This window comes from Charadrius vociferus, unplaced genomic scaffold, assembly GCF_000708025.1.
Source record: "Charadrius vociferus isolate BGI_N301 unplaced genomic scaffold, ASM70802v2 scaffold140, whole genome shotgun sequence".
NCBI lineage: Eukaryota > Metazoa > Chordata > Aves > Charadriiformes > Charadriidae > Charadrius > Charadrius vociferus.
Genome location: NW_009646406.1, coordinates 779766 through 802178, shown reverse-complemented (window position 1 = coordinate 802178; position 22413 = coordinate 779766). Strand labels below are relative to the sequence as shown.

The 22413-nt window shown below is 38.9% G+C and overlaps 1 protein-coding gene across 1 annotated transcript in view; it reads right to left on the bottom strand.

Annotated features, from left to right (window-relative positions):
- Positions 1–22413, bottom strand: part of UNC79 (unc-79 homolog (C. elegans)) — a 100368-nt gene that overhangs the window by 5165 nt on the left and 72790 nt on the right. The window contains exons 39-45 of the mRNA XM_009895416.1: positions 20599–20703; positions 14603–14680; positions 11975–12064; positions 8470–8645; positions 6583–6769; positions 4971–5168; positions 2702–2779 (exon numbers count right to left, since the gene is read on the bottom strand). Coding sequence (XP_009893718.1) covers positions 2702–2779; positions 4971–5168; positions 6583–6769; positions 8470–8645; positions 11975–12064; positions 14603–14680; positions 20599–20703 — 912 coding nt within the window. The remainder of the gene's footprint in view (positions 1–2701; positions 2780–4970; positions 5169–6582; positions 6770–8469; positions 8646–11974; positions 12065–14602; positions 14681–20598; positions 20704–22413) is intronic.

Sequence of the window (22413 nt, the reverse complement as noted above, 5' to 3'; positions counted from 1 at the left end):
AAAGAGTGTTAAGAATGATCTGTTTAAAAAAAAAAAAAAATGTCTTTCACTACACTATGTCCTTTCTTTCAGTGAAAACTAAACCTTGTTTGGAAGGCTTATATCTAAAATAAAAGGGAAAAAAAAAAAGCTTTAAAGCACAAGGTAAATTGTTTCATTATCAAAGGCAGCACAATAAAAGATTGTCTAGAACAAAACAAGCTAGCAAAGAACTGCCCAGTCAACTAATATTCAATGTGTTGTCATCCTTGCAGACTCCTAAAGTAGGAGTAACAAAGTTCAGATCATCTTCACAGCCACTGAAGGAGAGACAGTCTCAAAGATGATCTTTTTTAAATTACAGAGATGCCACTTACTGGTTCCTGTGTGAATAAGCTTTACACTTCTGCCTCTTTGAAAGACTTCAAACATACAGTAAATCCTTCCCCAAAACATGACGCTTACTTCTCAGATTGACAGCAAGTATTTTTACAATTAGTTAGTTTTGAAATAAAAATTAGTAACCTGGGACTACAAATCCTATAACACTATTATGAATGTATATTGTTCCTGCAGGATTTCACTTTAGCGCCAAGTAAAGGGGATTTGGTCACCCAGATTCTTCTCTTCCATCTCCCATCCAGTGATCACGAATGAAAGCTTAGCACCTTAAGTCTGAATTTCACAGGTCTATGAGCTTGATTTTGTAGTAACAACAATGTCCTTTTAATATGATTTAGCTTATTATTGATATATACTTTTAAATATAACCCCCTGAAAGCATTCATTTGAATTGTGACAGGAATTGAGCCCTAAAGGCTTCTCTTTTCACAGCTTTAAAGCCATTCTTCATCCTGGTCAAATCCTGGACATCCTGGACTGGCTGAAAGAGAAGCCCATATGTCTTCCAGGGACAGCCGTGATCACTTTAACATCTCACAGTGACAGGTTTCTGTAGTGAATCAAGTCATTACTGACTATAAATCTGTATTTTCACAATAAGTATGAATATTTTCATGCCAGTTGACATCAAGACCTTCAATTTTAGCTACTTTATTTTCAATTCCTGCTTGACCATAAAAGACTGGAGTTAAACAACAGTCAGAAGTTTCCTTTATGGCAACAGAAGAACTATATAAACCAACATATTTCAGTTCGATTCAGAGTGCGTTTAACTACTTGATTTGTTGATGTTTTGTGTGAAAATTGCCTTCAGAATAATGCAATGGGTAGCCATGTAAAAAGAGCTAGTAAAATCAATTTACGCTTGTGAGACTACCCCAATCCTTTGGGAATCTGTTCTGAAAACGCTGTGGTGACCCCCAGGAGACTGACCACTGATTTCCAAAACATAATTTTACATGAATGGAGTACGCAGGTCTTTGATTCTCTAACCAAAGAATACCCTGTTACCCATGCTGGGGAAAAAGATTCATTATCAACTAATATTTGACTAAGTTAGACACTTAGGCATATAATAACAAGAAAACCACTGTGGCACAAAGTTTTTGTTATCAATCTAAAAGAATGTGAGGATCAGACCAGTGAGGTGATCTGTAAAGGTCCTATGATGATTAAGGTAACAGAATTGCTGAAAATTCAGACAGTACCTAGAGGTTCTCAAAGTCAGTGACACCAATTCAGTCTATTGGAGGAATAAGACTATGGAAACAATGGAGAAAGGAGATCAGAAGTTCATTAAAAAAAAAAAAAAAAACCACAAAAAAACCCAGGAGAACTTGGATTTGAGATCTTACTTCTCACCAGAGATTTTATTTTTTGTTATGCTCTATGTCATGAAGCTCAACAAGGCCAAGTGCAAAGTCCTGTACATGGGTCGGGGCAATCCCATGCACAAATAAAGGCTGGATGGAGAATGGATTTGAGAGCAGCCCTGAAGAAAGGACCTGGGAGTGTTGGTTGATGAGACGCTCAACATGAGCCAACAATGTGCACTCGCAACCCAGAAGGCCAACCGCATCCTGGGCTGCATCAAAAGAAGCATGGCCAGCAGGTTAAGGGAGTGTATTCTGCCCCTCTACTCCACTCTCGTGAGACCCCACCTGGAATATTGCGTCCAGCTCTGGAGCCCCCAAGATAAGAAGGTCATGGACCTGTTGGCGTGGGTCCAGAGGGCCACAAAGATGATCCGAGGGCTGGAGAACCTCTCCTATGAGGACAGGCTGAGACAGTTGGGGTTGTTCAGCCTGGAGAAGAGAAGACTCCCAGGAGACCTTATAGCAGCCTTCCAGTATCTGAAGGGGGCCTACAAGAAGGCTGGAGAGGGACTTTTTACAAAGGCATAAAGTGATAGGATGTGGGGGAATGGCTTCAGACTGGAAGAGGGGAGATTTAGATTAGATATTGGAAAAAAAAAAAAATCACTATGAGGATGGTGAGGCACGAGAACAAACTGCCTAGAGAAGTTGTGGAGGCCCCAACCCTGGAGGTGTTCAAGGCCAGGTTAGATGGGGCTTTGAGCAACTTGGTTTAATGGAAGGTGTCCCTGCCCATGGCAGGGGGATTGGAACTGGATGATCTTTAAGGTCCCTTCCAACCTAAACCATTCTATGATTTCTGCATTCTGCATTCAATCTCAGCTTCTTCAACTTTCTTTTTTTTTTTTTTTTTGAGTGGGAAGGGAAGCAAAGGACAATATGCCTAGAAATCACAACAGACAGGCAACATCATTAACTAAATATTCATGGTGTGGTATGCCTACCTTCACAAAGATAGTAGAGTTGCATTCCTGTAAAGCCTCCATTAAGCTAATCACATGCAGGCACACCATTTCCACCATCTTGAAAACAAACAAACAAAACAAAACAAATCAAGCATAAAAACAAATCAGTGTCCAGCGTAACAGTGCTGTAAGCTAAGCCAACAGGCTCTAAAAAGGATCTTGCTGTATTTGCTTGGCAGTTATACTGAATCACGAGATGTGCATTTATTAAGCACTGACATATAAGATTAAATATTACATGAGCACATAAGGGACATTTTTCTTTAGTTTTCCCCTGATGCGGCAACACCTATCTGTTAAATATTTCAAAATGCTTGATGTATTTTAATTCGTATCACACATCAAAACAAGTTGCCTTCAGCTTTGTTCTTTTAAGACATCATAAATCCTTCTACATGCCTTTGCTGTGTAGTTCTCATCAATCAGTGTGTCAGAAATTGATGTTTTTATTTACTGAATCTTTGAAAATTAACATACCCACAAAAAAACCCTTCTTTTTCTCCCATCAAAAGACAATTTATTGTTCTGAACTGGCAGCTAGTCCATAATTCTCCCATTTTGTACCATGAATTTTGACAGATGCAAATATCAGTTATTTGGTAGCAGACAGCGTTTTATGGTTTATATTGTGTAAATTCATAGGTGCAAGACAAATACCCTGAGCCAGCAGTGAGTATTTACAGTGCCTGTCTGAACTATGTGTAAATTCCCCTCGATAATAATAAACTTAGCTTTTATGTAGTGCTTTTCATCTTCAAAGCGCTTTACAAACACTAACTAATTAACCTCACAACACCCCTGTGAGATGGGCAAGTATTATCTATGTTTCACAGAGCAATAGCTGAGGCAGAGAGTTTAATGACTTGCACTAAAGCCACATAATGAGATACTTTCAGAATAAGGATTGGAACTTGGGACTTCCAGGTCATATTCTTGTCCTAAGGCTTGACAAGAAGACTTTATGTCTGACTAAACAACTGGCTAGTTAGAAGCATTTTCCACGTTTCCCTTTCGTTCAAATGGAGCTTTATGAACTACTGTTCCCAACAGTGGCTTGTCAGCCACAGAGACCTCACTAGATGTCAGAGGCCAAAATATCATTTAAAGACAGCTTTAGGTGGTCCTAGCCTGATATGGACAAGACACAGAGGAACAGTAACTGGTTCAAAAACACTCAAGCGCAGCCGCTGCAATTACAACTGCAAGGGCAAAGGTCCATACCTGCCTGGGGTAGAAGATGTTTCACATGGGGAAAGGGGAATTACATAAAATAATAGCAGGTCCCCCTTTTAAAAAAAAAACAAACAAACAAAGAATGAAAATCCCAAACCTTAAGAGCGCCTGACTTAGAGGACTGGGCTGCGTATAAATAGTCTTTCTCACTCATAGCTAGTGTCGGGTTCTTCAGACCCAGAGCTACTAGTTACCATCTCAGTTAAAGTTAAAAAGTTTGGATAAGTCAAGACAGACTTGTCATGACTTTCTGGTAATTGGGAAATACAATACATCTTGCCCGTTAGAAACCAGTTCTCAACCCTAAGCCTGCAGGCACCAAGAATCATTAGTCAATGGGAAGCAAAGGCAGCACCTATGGGAAGGCTGCTGGAACCCCTCTGGGTTCCTATTGTACAAAGCTGCTCCAACATCAATGAGCAGTTGAGATAAATAAATGCTTAAAAGGTATTTCCAAAAAAATGGTCTGGATGATTTCTGGACAGAGTGGACATTCCCCTTTCAAACCTTACCTCTAGAGATTCCTCCTTCGAGTCATTCATTACTCAAAATGTTTCCAGAGATATTTATGCACCTTTTTTTTGATGAGTAACCAATGGGTCTTAAGTAGTCAAGTATCAGCATTCGTGTATTTTTTCACCATCACGTGGTAAAAAAAAGATTCAAATGGTATTCACACAATTATCCTAAAACACTTAGTTGCCCCTGTAAGGCAGAATCAGACGAAACAATAGGACCAAGGCAGGAAGATGTATAAAATGAGACCTGATGCAGGGAGCCCATAATCCAACAAGCAGCAACTCTACCTCTTGATTCTCTTTCAGGCACATCCTGACTAGATCCTGTTTCAGGCCCACTGCGAGTTTAAACCACTACTAATTAGCTTTCCCTTTAATTTCTCAAAAGCATCAAAGTTGCTTCAGGACATTATTCATAGTCTGATGTATTTCACTGAAACAAAGCCAAGCCTTCTGAGTTTAGTCTCTCCTAAACCTGTACAAAGCACCTGACTCACCACTTTGTTATGTGCCATTAGCTGTAGGATGCTAGGTGTCACTCGGCTCCAGAACTCCAGGGCTGTAAGGATTGCTGTAAAGCTAAATTCGTTCTGATTCTGGACTGTCGGAGCTACTGCTGTTTGTTCACAGTACACTGTCCAGAGCTGAGCAAATATAAATGCATGGAAGAGGGAACACATGTGTAGAACAGATGTCTGTAGAAACAGATAATAGAGGAAAATGTTTATTCAGATAAGCGTATTGGGATACAGTGCAGAGGCTTTCATCAAAGCACTCCTCTGTCATGCACCCCACTGAGCAGTCTTGCCCCTCACTTTCCCACGTTTCCCTCCCATTAGGAACCAGTAAGTCGAGCACACTTGATAAAATCTTCTCCACGTTTAAAAACTGGTTTTATATTTACAGACTAAAAACTGCATTTGCAAACACACAGTCTCATGCAATCTTAGCGTATGGCATTACGGTCAGTGCCTTTAAAGAGCGGGTTAGTTTTGCAGAACAGCTACTCAGGACTAGTTCTGAGACCTCCTTGATGGGAAACTCCAGCACAATCTGTGGAAGGCCGGGAGGCTCTGGCATGTATGACTCCATTTAAGAAATGCTGCTGGGGTAAGTCATTCAGATTCTGATCATTTGAAAGAAAGGCTATCGTACAAAATACATCATCTTACATCTGTTCTGTTAACCTGTCATCCATTTCTACCTTGCTGGGACAGAACTGCTCCAAGTCAAGGAAAGTAAGTTTTGAAAAGCTGACAGAGAATTCATTTTTCATACTTAAGCAGGGCTCTTTGCTAATACGTGTTATAAATCACAGCGCCTGAGCCTCCAGGAGTGCTGGCCATGAACTACTTCATTGCGAGAAAGATGCATTTGGTCAGAGACGTCTTCTTGCAAGTGCAACAGTGATTCATGCTCTGTGGTAGTAAGACTGCACCAAACATTGCAATGGTTGCTTGGTAACTGGGAAGAGGTATTTGAAAGAGAGAAAAAAAACAACTAAAGAAATGAATGGGAGGCACCAGTTTCTTGGCCGGGTGAGGGGAAAGAAAGGGGGATTTTATGTGCAAGATAAATGTGTGATCATTCTGCTTCTGCTGCTAATAAAAACCTGGGTGGTGTTGAAGAGTGCTGCTATTTCTGTGTTAAACTACTGTCAGAAATGGCTTATGATTTGCAATAAACTCTTCTTGTCCAGAGCACCTTGAGGACAAAGAGTTATGCTTGAACCATCACTGCTTGTAATTAACTTTTGATCATAACATTATTTATAAGTTATCCAATTCTACTGTACAACTAGAATCAATAACTTTCTGAGAGATCTGCTACAGAGATGGTCACTGCTAAAGCTTCAATTTGGAATCCCGTTTTTCCTTCCTCAATCCTGTGCTGAGATATTTTGAAACAGTTGAATCTCAAACTTCATTGTAGTGATTTCACGAGTTTTCTATGCACAAAGAGGCAGCTATGCAAGACAAACTACTTTATTTCACTAGATCCAGGTTTTAATAAGGTTTTATCCCTCATTTTTAGTATGAAGAAATAAGTAACTGTTAGCAATAAGACCGACATATAACACATATTCACTTAAAACACAGAATCCCTTACCTTTGATTGCTCTGGAAACCCAATCAGAATAACAATAAGGTGGTCAGCAATTTGTGAACCCGCATCCAGTGGAATAGGCATGCAAGACGCTGGAGAATTTGGACAGACAACATTGTGTGTCAGAGACCCCAGAAGCAGCCAGGACAGCAAACGAATGTGTGAGACACATTCTATGAACTCTTTGGGCCTGTCAAGAAAGAGTGGATTTTACAATGATGCTAAGTTTTCTGTTTTCCCCAAAATATGGGGTCTCCCTATGCACACCAGGCAGATGCAGTCTCAGTGTGCTGGAGGCACAGATTGTTGGTACCACTTATGAGGAGACTAGAACTACACAGAACTTAGTGGACTTGATGTACTATTAACAAGTCCAACAGAACATATTTGGTGGGTCTAAGAAACAGTCTCTATAAAAGGCTAAAACACTCACAGATTCACTGGTTCCATACACAGTGATTTTTTTGCACGGAAGTCATCAGATGGGAAGGGTTGCCCAAGTGGAAGGTCTCCTCTCAGCTCCCCTGGACAGCACACGGCTGTCAGGGCGACGGTGGGAAATTCTTCATTCCCCAGCGAGCTCTGAGGCAGGCACCATGCCTTACTTCCACTGTGTTCCACCTCCCCAGCGGTAAAGTGGAGTTAATTTCTCTTTTCCTTAGCCTCTCCTTGGACATTTGGACTGCATGCTTTTGAGGGCAGGGGCTATGCTTTTTTGTGACACTTAAGTATTCGTCCACCATCTAGTGCAATGTCTAATTGTAAAGCAATGTGCTTATAGTACCTAAAAGGGGATAACACTTTTCTGGTGTCATCTTGTCTGTCCACTTGCTGCTACCAAGTTCAGATTACGTACTCATTTGAATTCATAGGCACAGGAAAAAAATAATTGTCTTTTGATCAATAAATCACTACTTACTAGGCCACTCTCACTACTGTTTTTAATTTCTAATTTGATGTCATTGTCAAGGACTCAGCACCAAAGAAGCATTCCATTAATTGTGGGGTTTTTTTCAGCAGACTCTGATATGAGGCTCTTCCTCAAGTACCTACAGGGTCTTAGAGGAATTCATTACCTTCAACTCAGAACACATAGTCCTTTTTTTACTTGTAAGAAACTAAAGTGCAAGGAGATAACAACTCCTTCTTTCCCAGACTAGATATGCTCTATATGAAAGTACACGCAGATGTATCTACATGGAGCCTAAGCAGGTTAGTCCCCAGAATCCTGAGGCAGGCAGTCTGGGACAAAGCTGGGACAAGAATACAGGTTTGTTGAAACACAGTCCAATCATCTACATTCAAAACATCTTGTTCGTTGTCACTGTAAGACAAGGAACAGTATCTCCCTTCTTTTTGAAAATAAAACACTGCAGATTAGGATTTCTCACAGTGAAAACGGATAAAAAAACCCATGTCTTGCAGACCAGATTTCTCTCATCTAACTTTAACCAGATGAAGTTAGTATTTTTATCATCATATCAATAGGCTCACACTTACAGTTCTTGCTCATTTGTACTCCATAATTTCAAAGAACAGTTCCCATTGTATTCTCTGTAATTCCCAATGTATTTTCTATAATTTGGGGACTAATCAAGTATCCGTGTGCTTTGTACTGTCTGTAACTAGATCAAGAATCAAGTTAATTTCCAGGGTAACTCCAGTCAAGCCAATGGAGTTACCTCCACTGTCCCTTCGGCATATACTTTAAACATTGCATTGATGAACCCCTACATTAAGGACCAGGGAGCTGCTGACCAGCTGTTTCAATGTCCCATGGGCACCATTCCCTACTGCAGATCTTATCTATGGAATCTAGCAATGAACACAGAATTTCGAGAAGACTTCTAAATCATTTTAGTATTCCTTTCTGTAGAAAAGCATTCTCACCCTTGTTGCATTGCAGAAGGAGGATGGTAAAGCCAAGGCAAATATCGGATCACAGCTTTGTTGTCTCTGTGGTTTCCCCGTGTGATTTCCATAGCAGCGATCTGAGCTAAACCAACTTTCAGGTGTCCACCAAACGTGTCTTCATGCAGTGGCTGAGAACAAGTCTTCATGTGACTCTGCAAGGCAAAGATCTGATTTCCTACCCAAAAAGAGTATTTCACTTGAACAAAGTTATTCCACGCAACAGCATATTCTGTTTCATTTCCTTTGAGTTCCTTTCTCAGGGTGTCTAACTGTGTATACAAAACTACAGAATAAACCTCAGAAATAGATTTTTAAAAATTCTCCAGTCCCTATATTAGTAACAGCTTGATGATGCTGATCTTTCCACAGAGGACAACATTCTCAAGAGCCCACACAAAATATGAAGCGTGCAAAAGGTATAGACACCTTTTGTATCAGCAAACTCAACAGCTGATGAATACAAGCTAGTGGTTGCACATCCAGACAGCGTAAGTGAAGATGAAAGAATCTAACCATTTAACAAGATAGCATCTGGGCGGGAAATGCCTTCCCTGTGCAATATGCCATCTACATGTACAGAAATAAGCTGTCACTCATTCACCGGCAATATGACTATGTTGTCCTATTCAGCTGCTACAAATGCCTTTAAGCCCTGGCAATAAAAGGGCTAAATCTTTTACCAAGAAACATGCAAGTTTTATGCCTGGAAAGATAATTTATTATCCTGCTTTGTCAGCTCTAAGGAATGTTTCATTGGTGCTTCTTGAGATACTTCTGTATTTCTAATTAAGCTAACTTTGCCTTACCTTCTGTTACTAGGCTAACAGAACACATGCTGAGTCTATTTGCCTTCTTCAAGGAGAGCCATATGCTTTGCACAAGAAAACCCATGTCATCAATTATTAAATTATTACAACAGGATAAAAATCAGAGGACCAATAATATTTAATAACAGATAAGTATCTGACCCCAGCAACTTACGCTCTCAAAAATCACTTACCTGAAGTCTCTTTCAAGAGAAAAAGAGTAACGTACCAGCATGAATATCTAATGATGGTAGGTAATGATGCCAGGTAAAAAGGATAGACAGGTATGCAGGCAGATGCATTATACCTCTTCAAAAATGGTGACATTTTCTAAATAAAACCTTGCTGAGCTTTACCAATTAAAATGTTACTCCAAAGGGAAAAAAAGATAATCAACTGATGAGAAACAATAAACTGGAATGTGATTATCTTGAGAATTAACACTTATACCTTTTTTATAATGCAATAATTGCTAATATGATGGATTGAAAATAATTAACCTCTTTCAAAGAAACTATTGTCAGACATGCAAAATAAGACATTGGAAATGAATAAACAACTTTATTTCTGTTCACTAAATTTCTGCAGAGAGTAGACATTTCAAAATTTGAAAACCAAAATTAAACTTTTGCTGTTGAGATTGTTACCGGTCATATAAATCATACAGTATTCTTTGTGTTAGTCTGGTAGTCCAGATGCTGTTGATATGATACTCATAATAAGTCTCTTATACTCTTGAGTATACTCTTACTATGATACTCATAGTAAGAAATTGTACAACTCGACAATCTTAGGACTCCCTTCCCAGGAACACCTCTGTTAATAAAACCCAAGCAACAGAAGTAAACACATTAAATGAGCTTACAAGAACGTGAATCTAGATGTTGTGAATTTGTTTAAAGTTCTGACTATTTTTAAACTTCGAAATGCTTAGAATTCTTTTCCCAGTTATGTTGGAACCACAGTTTATCTTGTCTAGTTAACTAAGAACTCCCTTTTCATTTTCCAAAGACAGACAAAGCTTATTCTTTACAGTACATAAAATGATGGTCATATTTGACTCTCCTATTACGTTAATCTTGTTCTCAGATTCCTGTATTACATGGCTAAATCAAAACAACATGAAATTTTAGACCATATGGTTCTGACTTAGTTTTAACTGGCCAGACCACGTGTTTGAAGATTCTTGTCTAATTTCAATATATAAAAGCGAAGAACTGGGTTAAGTTTTAGTTTGCATCCTACCTATATCTGTGCATAAAAATTTAAAAAATAAATAGTCCTACTGAACATAAGAAATTATCATCTTAGACTTAAGCATTGTAAAAGCATTTCTAAAAACCAGACTACAGTCCGAGGGGAAAGGGGCAGAAGGAAGAAGTGCCAATGGCAGAGAGCTTTCTACAGAAACATTTTACACAGGAGAGAGAATACCTGCAAGGATTTATAAATATATTTTCCCCGTTCCTGGTTTCAGGTAAGTTCATGTTTTTCTGTGGAACTGGGAAACCAGATGTCTCTCTCCCCCATTTATGATTCATTTGCCTACCTATTCTGAAAGCAGTTCTGAACTGTAAGAGAAATGGGTGAATAACTTTAAAGGATAAAGTGGGAAGGCAATCCAATTCAGCTGAAAATGATTAATTAGTTTGTGCTTTGAAGTAAATTTCTACTCCAGCACAAAAAGCTGCTTTCCCTTATTAGAGTATTTTTTTTAAAACTCAACGGGATTCAAGGCGTAAGGCCAACAGGGTAAGAACTTAACAAAAGGGATATTTTTCCAGTAAAACAAGGTTACTGCGAGTTTCAAGAGACGAGTTTCAGTTTAGTTGGGATTCTTCTTCCTTTGCGGTAAGTATTATTAACTTGCAATAAGGTGTGCCCTCTGGGGCATGGGGTGGGGTAGAGGGGACAGGGAGCGAGTGAGTGTGCACGGAACTAGTAGGGTAAAAATAGATCCTGGCTTCCCCCATGAAACAGAAATTCCAGGTTTTGACCAGCTAATCGTTACTAGGATGTTTTGATGAAATTCAATCCTAAATAAAATATTTTATGTTGACAGAAGTATTTTCCTATCATTCCTCTTACAATTTGGCATCAAACTAATGTACAGAACCCAAAAAGCAGTTTGGACCCCAGAGGTAAGAACTACTCAGTTGTTGGGGTTTTTTTTGGGTCAGATACTGCATTTTAATAACCTCTGAACTTCCAATTAACTTAAGTGTCTGTTTGAGTATATAAGAGACACAGGATTCCTCCAGAAAAGTGTAATTAGTTGTACAGGCAAGGAGGTTTGTTTCCATGGGTTATACTAAACACCACCACTTCTCATAGTGATTTTGGTATGACATTAGCTTATCATCAACATTTCAGAAAAACTTATCATTAGCTTATCATCAACGTTTCAGAAAAATCAAGCCTGAATTTTAATTGTGTGCTCACTGTATTTGAATGAGCCTCCATTTCAACGCTGCATAAGCTACTTTTTACTGATCCCCCACAAGTGTCTAACCTATAACAGTACTAACATTTTTTTTTTTAAAAAGAAAGATAAAAACCTGTCAGTCATCCTCAAAGACTTCCAAACGTTTCTCTCCCAGGCAGGTTCATTACAGAAAATGTATTTTTTAAAAAAAAGTACAGACACTTTAGACCAATGTATGCCCAGAACCAACCTTTAATTTGGTTAAGGTATGCATATCTGCAATGAAATCCAGCACTTCCCCAACATATTGCCGCATGCATTCCATCGCTGCTGTTCCACACTAGAACATAAAAGAAATAAGTTTAAGTACCAGGTTTTGAATATGTTCATATTTTTGTCTTTCTTTTTCACCAGAACACAATTTGTCTGTCTCAAATTCTTTATTTTTCTTTTTAGATTACTTTAATTTGGAATAGGTATTCTTTGATGTTTTTCTTCTCACTGTAATACACCCTCTTATCTGATGATGGTATAAAAAGATAGCTATAGCTTCTTCATGCATCATAAAATACTCTTATCTGTGGCAGCAATAAAAGATTAACTGATGAAACTTTCAAGAATATCCTTGTCATGTCATCCTGAAATTTACAGGGGTCCAGAATCAAAGTCTTAAAAAGTCAGTAAGAATTTAACAACCCAGTTCTTCAAGCACCTGAGCATTTCTGCAAGTGGAACCAATCAGCTACAAACCCAGAAAACAAAATTCAGTCACAGGCACCGATGCCCTTATGTTCACATTAATCACTATGGAAAAACAGTTTATATGACTGGCTTCAGGTATTTTATGTGTAAAAATCACCACAATTAATACCACTGATTAATACCACTGAAATTTAAGTGGGTTGGGTTTTTTTTCCTTTTTTTTTTTTTTTTTTTTTTTATAAGCTAAGAGATGTTTTAGGGATATTCTTGAAGCAAAATAATTCAAAATACAGCATTCTAATGGCACTTAAGCTAGTTGCAATTTTCAAAAGTGGAGGCAAGGACTATCAGGGATAAATGAAATCCCTCATGAACCGCTCCAGTGCGGCCATAAAGGTGTAGAGCATTGAGAAGCGACCTGTGCCCCAGTAAGAATGACCTCAAAGGGAAGACAAAAGGACTCACTGTGGGAATACAACAAGCACCACATTACAAATGTTCATAATCGTTTTCCCAGAACACAGTGAGAAATGAGAATCTGTCCTTTGGCTAGTACAAGGTGTGCCCAAGGTGCACAAAGCAGTCAACGGAACAAAGCTCTCAGATTAAACAAAGGCTTCGAACAGAGAAGAGAACCCGCAGAGAAGCTTTCAGGAGGTGATACGACTAACTCACTAGGTATCATATTAACTTCTGTTTACATGTTAATAGTCTGAGGTAAAGATGTCTGAACTCAAGGGGAACTATGAACGCCTCATTCTTAGGTGCCAGGTAAAAGCAATGATGAAATTACCAAATTAGGTATCTTTTTGAAGTCGCCAAAAACTACCGTATCCAAAGTCATAGCCCCAGGGCAAAAACTGCAGTAAAGTTTACAGGGGAAAACTACTCTTCTTTGACCTCTATTTAATTACCTACACTTTGAAGCGCTGAAGCTGATTACCCTATCTGAATATACAAATGAACCAGATTTAGTTTTGACCACAAAATTATCAAGCCATAATTGAGTTTTAGTGGCTCAAATTTGAAAAACCGCTAGCACTCTATTTTTAAGCAACTGACCTGGGTGCTTCTCCTTTTTGTGTGTTAATATCAATCTACACGGTGTTGAACTATGCCATCTTCCGGCTTTTCAAATGCTACGCCTGTCAGTTCCCTTGACAGAATAACAAACAGTAAAACAAGGTCACTGGCAGCCCTGTCAACATATCCTCCATCCAGCTTATGGGGACTAAGGATTCTACATGGGTTCTAAAATACTGAATAGAATTATAAAAGGTCCTATACTCAGACCTCTGAAAATAATGCAAAAGACTTCTCTCCGACCATCTATTCTGTCTCATTCAAGCAGCAGACAGCCTGATTCTCTGTGATTTCCTCTGCAATGATTGCTTTCCTACCGTACCCTTGTAACATCAATATTAGTCTATCTATTTAAAGCAAGTATAAATTAAAATATTCTGTTGGGAGGAAAGGTATTATTAAAGATTTGCATTCAAAAAAAAAAAAAAAAAAAATCACACACTTCAGAAGATATATGGGAAAGACCCCATTAGGTCACCCCTAAAGGTGACAAAGACACACATACAGGGAGACAAGTTCTCCTCAGGTCGCGAAGCAGACCTGGGCTAACACTCAACATCTGTTTGGGTACTCAGTCACAGGCATCATGGAACAAGTCAAGACCTCCAATTGTGCTACATCCTTGCATATTCACCAGGTGTATAGCACCTAGGCAATTATGAGCACCGGTAATTTAGCTACACCCATCAGCAAGATATATATGAACACTTTATACATTACCAGAAAAATACCATTAACTCCTTTCCTTAACTAGCTAATCTTTTGTGAGAACGGAGGCAATGCCTTCTACCTCTCCTCCCTGCTACCATTTTTTGAGGCATTCAGCTGGTCTGTTCCCCACACATTGTTTTCTTGACCTAAAGTCAGTTACATGACTAAAGATTATCAGTGAAAGTGAGAGAAGCAACATCAAGTTCAGAACTTTTTCCAACGTGAAAAAAAAGGACATATTTCAACCTCTGCCTGCAATGCACCTTACCAACCAGAAGAGAAATGAAAAGGGAAAAACATTAAAATGAAGCAAAATGAGCTGAATAAGATGTATTTTTAAAAAAAAACAAAACTAAGAGATGGAGTTTAATTCAGTACTTACTCCAGGCATAGAGGCAATCATCTGTTTGTGCAAGATTGTTGACTCAGCTAGTTTTGTTCCAGCATCTGCACAAACAAACTGAGAAGAAATTAAAGACAAGTTATTTTTTAATTATTTTTGGAGGAACCTGAAGACACTTATAAGTTATTCATGACTCTATTAAAATCAGTTCAGATCTCTTCTTGCTTTTATTCATGGTAATTTGCCTTTAGAGCACTTTCTTTATAAACAACCTAGTTAACTCACCATTATAAATGAGCTAATTTCAATGAAAAAAATCCGAGTTTAATGTGCTTAATTCACACATATATGCTATGCAGACGCAATCTGAAGAATATTATATAATAAATCAGACTTTCTTTATGAGCAAAAAAGATATATCTTTACTATTCCTTGAATGTATCAAATGTTCCCCTTTCCTCTTAGAATAAATCATGATAAGGCAGCATGCCATGTTCTTCACTGTGATATTACACCACTTTCACTGAAGTTCCACAGTGATGAATTATATGAACAGTTTTGAAGTTGAGAACATACTGGTATGGTGTGCTATAACTTCTGCATATTACAGGCCACAACACTACAAAAATATAAGCCATTTCTGAGAGAAGGTCAGTATCATTCTGTTATAGTAGAATACCTCCAGTTGTTTTCTTATGCTTTTATTTTCCTTGCCTTTTTTTTTTTTTTGGCTTCTTTTTATTTCCAAATCCCTTGACACAAACTCTCTGATGTCCACATCGTTCATACATTAGACCTGCTAATACTGTTACTTAATCATTGTAAGCTTCAATAATGCATTGGACACCCTGCAGATGATTTGCTTTTTCCTAAAACTTGTTGTCCTAATATTGTATTTGCACTTGAGCAATTTCTGTCCATAGCGATGCATTGCAATTTTCTACAAAAGAGCAGACAGAAAAGAGCTGTCAAACTGAAGGCTAAGCCTTAATTTTCTTTCTTGAAAATTAATAATGTGGTACCTTCACAAACTGAGGCAGATATTGACTACACACTCTATATTACAGTTGTCTGATGCACGTGTGTTAGCAGTACTCTCAATGACTGACCGTTCTTCTTTCCAAATATCCTTTACAGACCTAGAATTTACTCCTACACCTCCACAAACTTTACCTTTCAATGACAGATTTAATCTGAACTCAGGCTGCCTGCCAAGACTTGGAAGCTACTCAACCTACGTCTTGACAAAGAGTCTGTTCTTCAGGATAAACACCAGAAGGACACGCCTGAGTTTAGATTAATAATCTAATTACGTACCCTCGGACATAGGCCTGGCTTCAGTTGACTCTTCTTCTGGTTAGAATTTATTTCACTCCAGAATAAGCAAAATGGAAACAAAACAGGAATCTAACTCTTATTTCAGTTGAGAGATCTCCTGGTGCTCTTCTGTACTACAGCTCTAATAATTACACAGGAAGCAAAAGAAAGCCTTAGTTATGGGCTGTATCAATCCAGTGGAGACAGTTGAGTCTTAGTTCAAACAGCAACCATGACTCTCCACTTCTCTTTTAAAAGAAGGACCATAAATGGACTTCGGCAAATACAGACAGATTTTCTCCCAATGTACTCTATCTCAGAAAGAGCAATGCTGATGCCGGATCCGCTGGACAACAGACACATTGTTTTCCTGTGTGAAGAATGTCTCAGTCAGCCATTTGTGTGTAGATTAGGCCTCCCTTGTACTACATCGGCTGCAAAGAAGGACCATAATTCCCTGATGAATCTGGCTGAGTATATTTAGCATCCAGTAAACAGTGAGTTCAGTGCACTGCTACAGACACTGTAGAGTACTCACCATATAAGTCAACAAAAAACCCTTGCCAAAGACAAATGTCACTTATTTCAGACATTTTCCTTTTACAACAATAATAAGCCAAAAGAAGACAAAGCAACCTCTACTGGCCTCCTGTAAGTTTTCTACATCCTTTGCACAGAGGAGTTTGGGTTAAGAAAGATATTAATTCATATGTGAAAAACAGCTGACAAGTTCCATTTCATTTCTAATGAATAATTAGGCTTCGTTTAGCTTATCTTTCTCATCATCAGACTTCCAGTTCCAAAGATCCTTCCTAAAGTTGCGATGCAGTCAAAAGAGGATGGGGAAACCAAGCTCAGAATGAAAAATTTCTTACATTTCCAGTCCAATTCACTGTCATTTGTGTTGCTTCCCTCTACAAATACTATCATACATTAAGACGTCACTGGCAAGAGATTTAATGCCAGCCATATGTAAAGAAAAAAGGAAAAAAAATACCCCCACACAACAAAAAGATGAGAAACGGGCAAGTGGTTGCCATGCCTCTTACTAGCATTGTCTGCTGAGATACAGCTGCAGAATAACATCTAAATGGGAATGTCTGCTGACTGTAGTGAATTATTTATATACCATAATCCATCTATATTATACCTCCATTCATAATCAGTTTTTAAAATATATATTCTTAAAAATGTATTATATGTAACTTTATATCCTTTCATACAGTAATTAGTAGTTCAGATCGTCACAGAAATATAAACTGGAACCACCAGATAGACACTGATGTACATTAGCTGAAGGTCTGGGTGAAAAGAGGAGTCACCTAAACAGAACAGATCAGATACGCTGAAGCTTAGAGCCTGACTGAACAACCAAATCCTAATGAGACACTAATATGATTTGAAGTCAATGGAAATCCTGATGGTGTGTGCTGGTGAAATGTGAGCAGGAGAAAAGTACTTGGAAACAAAATGCTGGGTGAAGAAGCAGTTCCTATGGAAACCCATGGAACGGCAGCATGTACATGTTGGCTTTCATTTGCTAGGACAAATCAAGGAGACGGACTTTCTGTACCCTTTATCAACCAGGACACCTATGCTGTGATTGGGGTGATCTGGTTAAAATTCTCATTCTTTGTGAAGTGGGATAAAGTTAACTCCCATCTTAGCACTGATGTCACCAGTGACACTGATGGCACCATGTAATCTGGATGAATGTGGGTGTCAAATGTACATTCTGAGGAATTCCTTTGTTAGTCAGCCCACGACTATCATTAATTTAAAGTGCTCCTACCTCCTTTGTTATCTCGAACATTTTGACTGAATCTCTGCACTCTGTGTGCGTGGTCTATGTAAAATCTTGTATACAGGCTAACATGTCCACAGGGACATGACTGTCTTGGAAATTAAAACCATTTCTGTTTGGTGTGGTGTTGACCCTGCTATAGCTTTATGTATTCAAACCCATACAATTTGCATTAATATTGTAGTGGCTTTGTGTGGTGAAGAGGTGAACCAATCCTTTTATTCTTTTAATGACACCAAAGAAAATTAAAATAATCAGATACGTATGTGGTTCTACTAGTAGGTTTCTTAAATTATAAGGCTGCTTAGCTGGGCTTAGTGGTTACTATGGTATTTAAATTCGAGCGGCTGTTGAATGATTCAGACCACATACTACCAGGGGCTGCCAATTTGCAGAGTCAATGGGAGAAGTAGTCATCGTGCCTCCAGTAGGCATCTATGGCAGATGGTCTGAATACAACCCCTATTCTTTACCATTGACTGCATAAAAACAGAAGCTGGCTGCTTTGGATAGCAGGAAATATGAATCACTTCATCAGCCTCTAAAAGACAGACATGATAAAAGACACTTATATCCACATTAGGTGCTGTTGTGCAAGGTATGAATACATCCCAAAGTGAATACAGCACATGGGAACAGTGCTAAGAGGAAAACTATCATTTTATCTTTATGAGATTATCATAAATGATAAATTGATCATTTTATCTTTATGAAATAAAGATAATGTAAGAGAGAGCTTTGCTTACTGTGTCTACCAGATGATAGACTCAATGTGAAGGACAAGTGTTTACCAGTTAAATCCCACTACCAAAACTGACGTGGCACGTTTGCATTCTCAAATGAGGAATGACTAGGAGGATTGAGGATTGAGTCAGGTTTGACTAGATTGTGGGATTGTCACTGTCCTGGTTTGAGTGACACAGGCTTAGTTTCTCCTTCAGTAATTTTACTTTTCAGTAAGTTCTCTTCTTATGCTAGGGAAAACTGCATTTTTAGAAGACTCCAGTGTCTGAATTTGTGAAAGTATTTACTTTATAGCCAGCTATGGTATGCAGGTTTAAAGGTCTCAGTGCTTTCAAGCTCACCAAGGTGCGGGGACAAGGAGCACTTGACCCAAGCTGGCCAACAGGATTATTTCATACCATGAACGTTCTTCTCTTCTACGAGACCCTTGAGCCCTTCCCTTCCTCCCGAAGCCATAGCGCTCACGGTGTCAGACATTTGTTGTCCCCTGCTGGGAGTGCACAGCTTTCTACAAATAGAACTGGCTAAGTATAATCCTTGTATATTTTATATTAGTATCAGGATCAATATTGGTTCTTATTGTTCAATATTTCAATATATTCAATATTGTTCAATATTGGTTCTATTAGGGAAGTTAATTATTTAGTCTTATTCTATGAAATCCATTTATATTTCAACTCTCAGATTTCCTTGGTTTTTTCCCCAGTTTCCCTTTCTGGTCATCACAGAAGAATTGTCTAAATGACAACAAATTGTTGTGGGTTCTTCAAACCGTAAGAGTCACCCTTTGGGAGAGCCATAGGACTGAGCTGATACAATGGAGCAATGCAGAAAAATTGCTTTATTCTGTAATACAGAAAAAAGTCATTTAGTCAACCAACACCAATGCACATGGTATCAAGCTGCATTGCTGCATCCGTAAGACAGAAAGAGGTTGTTGGTGGTGAAGTTATTTGATAGTCTTGGCTAGGACCAAAAAAAGAAGCCTGGGCTTTAAAAAAAAAAAAGAAAAAAAAAAAAGGTGGTAGATTTATTTCTGCTTTTTAAATTAAAACAGTTTTTAAAATATAACCTTTACCATTGAAAGAAAAAAACCCAAGTGTTATTCTTCCCCACCCCAAACTCTTCCCCTAGCACTGATGGCATAATAATTGTTTTCAGAGTTATCCTAACTGCTGTATAATTTCACTTGTCAGTATTATTTCTCTGTCAACTGGCAACCACTTATTTACTGTGAGTAATGTACCAGTACTCAAAAGAAAACGAGCCCATAGTCAGGTACATGCAGCTTCCCCTCCCATTACAGGAGGGGAAAGGGTGAATGGAGCTGTGATGCTGGGAGCACTATGAATGATCTACCATAACGAACGTCTTGCTTGAACCATATGGAGTGCTGGTCTCCTATCATTTAAAGTTACTAAACACATATAATGGTTAGCTCATTGTAAACCATGAGAGCCCACGACCTGTGATTAAAACTGATGGACTTCAGTAAACTATTTTTGCAGGACAGGGTTGTGGTGTCCAACTTGGCATTTTGGAGGCAGAAAAATTCTTCACAAGTTTGTATCTTACTTCCTCAGATTCTCCTATGAAATAGCTTGCTTAACTCCTGCCTCAGCAGTCCACAGAACACAAGGAACAGAAATATTGTCTTTGCATCCTTTGCTGGAAAATGCCATGGTAAAAGAGAACGGCCTTCAGGGACGGGAGACAGCTTCCTGCCTGCCTGAATAGACAGAAACTGAGTTCTGACCCATGATGAACTAGCACCCCTTCCCACACAAACTGCTCACTGGTTTTGGGGCTATGATATGAAAACAAGGCAGCAGCTGCCCCATTGGGACATGGTATAAAACTCAATGGTCTCAATCCTTACGGGTCTCCTTCCAACTTGAAATATATTCTATGACCCTCAATAAGTCAGCAATAATGCACAGGTCATCACCATCCTGGGAAATCTGGATTCCCAATTTGGTTTCTTAAATTGTCCTGTGGGAGTCTAAACGTATGCACCTAAGGTTACAACCGGATTTTGATTCAAAAAATTCTTGTTTCACCTGACATCGCTGGTACTTTCTGCAACCGTGGTGGACTTGCTTTCCCCCTCCGCCCCTGAATTTGGCCCGAGACAGGATCACTATGAGAATTACATGAGAACCTCCAGTACCTGCACCAACAGCAGCAGATTCATGTCTGGTAAGGGTGACTTTAACTTGAGTGCCTGCAGTAACTCCAATATCACACTGCGCGTCAAGTAGAATTTGTCCCTTTCCTACAACAGAAAAAGACAGAATTATAAATGTCCTGAAATTCATTGACACCTATTAGTAAACCACAAAGATACTTTTTATCTGAGTTTGAGAATAAAAAAGTTACAAAAGTGTACTGGTTTCTCCTGTCTTACAAAAAAGCAGAGATCATTCATCATTTATGTAATTCTGTAGACTTGATCAAACAGACATCAATAAGGGTGATTCTCCTTTGATGTCGTATCAGGCACTATATGCAAGATGTCAATATTCACACATGAAACAGATTTTATAAAACAGTTATAAAGCCCAGGCAGGCAGCATAGCTTTCACTAAGTAGTTCCACAGGAGGGCGATGAGGCACTGGCACAGGTTGCCCAGAGAGGCAGGGCATCCCTGGAGGTGTTCAAGGCCAGGCCAGATGGGGCTTGGAGCAACCTGGTCTAGCAGGAGGTGTCCCTGCTCTTGGAAGGGGGGATGGAAATAGATGATCTGTAAGGCCCCCGCCAACCTAAACTGTTCTATGATTCTGTGATATAAAAGGAGACACAGGAGAACAAAACTGGCAATAGTATTTAGCATTACTCTTTCATTAAACCTTCCAGAAATGGTCTACATTTTACCATACTTTTTTTTCTATTGTGATTCCCCTTAAAATAAGCATGCCTGTGCTAAGGCAGCTTGGACATCTATTTTCATTCGTTAGACTAGCAGTACTTTTCCACTTACACATTAAAAACCATCTTGGCTACAGCTGCTACAACAGAAACATTTTAAAACATAGGGGAAAATCAGCCAAAGGAGATTACAACTCTATTCTTAGGCTTCTGTGTTCTAGAGCTGAGACAGCAAGGAGGTACAAGAGATAAGCTGAGCCTGTTATACATCTTACTTTGACATTCTCTGACTTTAGACAATAAGATAAAAACGTGGAACAAATCTATAACCTGCTACTGACCACAGCAACTCAAGAATTTGGGTCAACAGGAAGACTTACATTGAGCTCTCTTTCAAACGACCATTAGAGAAGACATAATGCTGTCTAATAAAGAGAGCATACCTTAAGCGTGCTTAATATTTAAAGCATAGTATCTTCCATCTTGTAAATCTCATGCACCTGCCTGCTCACTGAAGTTAAATGTGTGGAACTTCTTATTCAGTCAGGGCCTCAGTTCCTCTGTGACGTCTGTAAAATGGGATAGTAATGTTTGCTTCTTCCTCAGAGAAGTCTTGTGAGGTTTAACTAGTGAGGGTCACTTCGAAGGCCACCTCCAGCTGCACACAGTAACAAGTGCAGCTAAAAGCAACACTGCGTGTCTCCCACAACACCCACATACCTTTTAATGAAAACAGATTTCCATATCAGCCCCTGATTTGGGTGAAGGTGCCAGAACAAGTCAATGGTATGTCTTTCACAGACATTATGATGCCAGTCTGTGAATCAAGAGACCTTACTTCAAGGTCCTAGTTTGATCTTCAATTACATGGAGTGTGCAGACAGATAACCCATTTAGCTGATGGACTGAGCCCCAAAATACAGTGGTCCTTGTCTGACTACATCGCTGCAGTCTAGGCAGCTAAACTCACAGGAAGCTAAAACTCAAAAATAAATAAATAAATAAAATCCTTCCCTTATGGGAGCAGCAAACACTGGATCAGTTCAGCTGTATTATGAAACCACTACTTGAGGGGACAAGTATTCAAAAGTCACGCATCCCACATGCATGAGTGGT